This window comes from Malurus melanocephalus, unplaced genomic scaffold, assembly GCF_030028575.1.
Source record: "Malurus melanocephalus ecotype Western Australia unplaced genomic scaffold, MMel_1.1 scaffold_1815, whole genome shotgun sequence".
NCBI classification, from domain to species: domain Eukaryota; kingdom Metazoa; phylum Chordata; class Aves; order Passeriformes; family Maluridae; genus Malurus; species Malurus melanocephalus.
The window spans coordinates 15,513-18,715 of NW_026625047.1; the positions used below are offsets into that span (position 1 = coordinate 15,513).

Genomic DNA, 3,203 nt, shown 5'->3' on the forward strand with positions numbered 1-3,203 from the left:
TGAAGGGTTAAAAATGGGGAAAATAGGAAGTGGGGTTACTGGTTTATACTGGTTTATACTGGTTTATACTGGGCGGGACTGGGATATACTGGGAGGGGGTTAAAGGGGAAAAAACGGGGGAAAAATGGGGCAAAAATGGGGGAAAATGGGTTAAAATGGCAATTAAAGGGTTAAAAATGGGATCAAAAAGGGTTAAAAAAGGGATTTGGGGTTACTGGTCTATACTGGTTTATACTGGGAGGGACTGGGATGGACTGGGAACAAACTGGGAGGGACTGGGAGGGGGTTAAAGGGGAAAAAACGGGGAAAAATGGGGAAAATGGGGGGGAAATGGGGTAAAAATGCAGAAAAAATGGGATTGAAGGGGTTAAAAATGGGAGTTAGGGTTACTGGTTTATACTGGGAGGGACTGGGAACGAACTGGGAGGGATTGGGATATACTGGTTTATACTGGGAGGGGGTTAAAGGGGAAAAAACGGGGGAAACACAGGAAAAAATGAGGAAAAAATGGGAAAAATGGGTTAAAAATGGAATTGAAGGGGTTAAAAATGGGTTCAAAAGGGGTTAAAAATGGGAGTTAGGGTTACTGGTTTATACTGGGAGGGACTGGGATCAAACTGGGAGGGACTGGTTTATACTGGGAGGGGGTTAAAGGGGAAAAAACGGGGGAAAAATGGGGAAAAATGGGTTAAAAATGGCAATTGAAGGGTTAAAAATGGGGAAAATAGGAAGTGGGGTTACTGGTTTATACTGGTTTATACTGGGAGGGACTGGGAGGGACTGGGAACAAACTGGGAGTTAAAGGGGAAAAAACGGGGGAAAAACGTGGGGAAATGGGGGGAAAATGGGAGAGAAAGGGTTAAAAATGGGTTAAAAATGGGATTTGGGGTTACTGGTTTATACTGGGAGGGGGTTAAATGGGAAAAAAATGGGGGGAAAGTGGGGTAAAAATGGTAGAGAAAGGGTTAAAAATGGGGGAAATGGGAGTTAAAGGGTTAAAAAGAGGATTTAAAGGGTTAAAAATGGGAGTTAGGGTTACTGGTTTATACTGGGAGGGGGTTAAAGGGGAAAAAATTGGGGGGAAAGTGGGGTAAAAATGGTAGAGAAAGGGTTAAAAATGGGGGAAATGGGAGTTAAAGGGTTAAAAAGAGGATTTAAAGGGTTAAAAATGGGAGTTAGGGTTACTGGTTTATACTGGGAGGGGGTTAAAGGGGAAAAAATGGGGAAAAAAATGGGGGGAAATTGGAGAGAAAGGGTTAAAAATGGAGGAAGATGGGGGAAAATGTGGGAAAAATGGGAATTGGGGTTACTGGCTTGTACTGGTTTATACTGGGAGGGGGTTAGAGGGGAAAATATGGGGGGAAAATGGGGAAAAATGGTTAAAAATGGGAGAGAAAGAGTTAAAAATGGGGAAAATTGCAAAGAAAGGGTTAAAGATGGGATTTAAAGGGTTAAAATGGGGGAAAATGGGAATTGGGGTTACTGGTTTATACTGGTTTAGACTGGTTTGTACTGGTTTATACTGGTTTTGACTGGTTTATACTGGTTTATACTGGTTTGGACTGGTTTGGACTGGTCTGGACTGGGAAAAAAATTCGGGGGAACTTTGGGCTGAGTTTGAGATGTCCCTGAGGTGTCCCCAGAGTGTCCCCAAAGTGTCCCCAAGGTGTCCTTGATGTCCTCAAGGTGTCCCCAGGGTGTCCCTACAGTGTCCCTGGGGTGTCCTCAATGTCCCCAAAATGTCCCCAAGGTGTCCCCAAGGTGGCCTTGCTGTCCCCAAGGTGTCCCCGATGTCCTCAAGGTGTCACCAAGGTGTCCCCAGGGTGTCTCCAGGGTGTCCCCAAAATGTCCTGGGGGTGTCCCCAGAGTGTCCCCAGGGTGTCCCCGATGTCCCCAAGGTGCCCTTGATGTCCTCAGGATGTCCCCAAAGTGTCCTCGATGTCCCCAAAGTGTCCCCAGGGTGTCCTCGATGTCCTCAAGGTGTCCCCAGGGTGTCCTTGATGTCCCCAAGGTGACCCTGGTGTCCCCAGGGTGTCCTTGATGTCCCCAAAATGTCCTGGGACTGTCCCCAGGGTGTCCTTGATGTCCCCAAAATGTCCTGGGACTGTCCCCAGGGTGTCCTCGATGTCCCCAGAGTGCCCTCGATGTCCCCACGGTGTCCTCGATGTCCTCAAGATGTCCTCAGGATGTCCCTGATGTCCCCAAAATGTCCCGGGGGTGTCCCCAGGGTGTCCCCAAGGTGTCACCATTGTCACCAATGGCTGTGTCACCCTTTCCCAGAGGACACGGTGACAATGACGGTGACATACACCGAGTACCAGCCCCACGTGGGTGACCAGGACTGTCCCCAGGGTGTCCCCAGGGTGTCCCCAAGGTGTCCCCAGGGTGTCCCATCACTGTCACCCATGGGTGTCCCCTCTTGCAGAGGACACGGTGACAATGACGGTGACATACGCCGAGTACCAGCCGCACCTGGGTGACCAGGACTGTCCCCAGGGGGTGTCCCCATTGTCACCCATGGCTGTGTCACCCTTTCCCAGAGGACACGGTGACAATGACGGTGACATACGCCAAGTACCAGCCGCACGTGGGTGACCAGGACTGTCCCCAGGGGTGTCCCCAGGGTGTCCCCAAGGTGTCCCCAAGGTGTCCCCAAGGTGTCCCCATTGTCACCCATGGCTGTGTCACCCTTTCCCAGAGGACACGGTGACAATGACGGTGACATACGCCGAGTACCAGCCGCACATGGGTGACCAGGACTGTCCCCAGACTGTCCCCAAGGTGTCCCCAGGGGTGTCCCAAAGGTGTCCCCAAGGTGTCTCAGGGCTGTCACCATTGTCACCCATGGCTGTCCTGTCACTGTCACCCATGGGTGTCACCCTTTCCCAGAGGACACGGTGACAATGACGGTGACATACGCCGAGTACCAGCCGCACGTGGGTGACCAGGACGCGCTGAAGTTGACGGCGGCCGGGACGGTGCAGGAGACCGGGCAGGTTTTGGCCAAGGAGCTGCGGGTGCGGCTGCACACCCCGGAGCTCACCCTGACGGTACGAGAGACGGGGGGTTTGGGGTGATGGGAGGGGTCCCCGAAATTGTAAAAAAATGTTTGGGGTGATCCGGAAAGAATTTGGGGGATGCTGATAAAATTTGGGGGATCTTGAAAGAATTTGCAGGGTTTGAAAAAGTTTAAGATGGAGAGG

At 51.2% G+C, this 3,203-nt stretch overlaps 1 protein-coding gene across 1 annotated transcript in view; it reads left to right on the top strand.

The window, feature by feature from the left end:
• LOC130587366 (protein-glutamine gamma-glutamyltransferase K-like) overlaps positions 1–3,092 on the top strand; it is an 18,080-nt gene extending 14,988 nt beyond the window's left edge. The window contains exon 7 of the mRNA XM_057388340.1: positions 2,825–3,092. Within this exon, the coding sequence (XP_057244323.1) occupies positions 2,825–3,077 (253 nt within the window). The 3' untranslated portion in view covers positions 3,078–3,092. The remainder of the gene's footprint in view (positions 1–2,824) is intronic.
• The last annotated feature ends 111 nt before the right edge of the window (positions 3,093–3,203 follow it).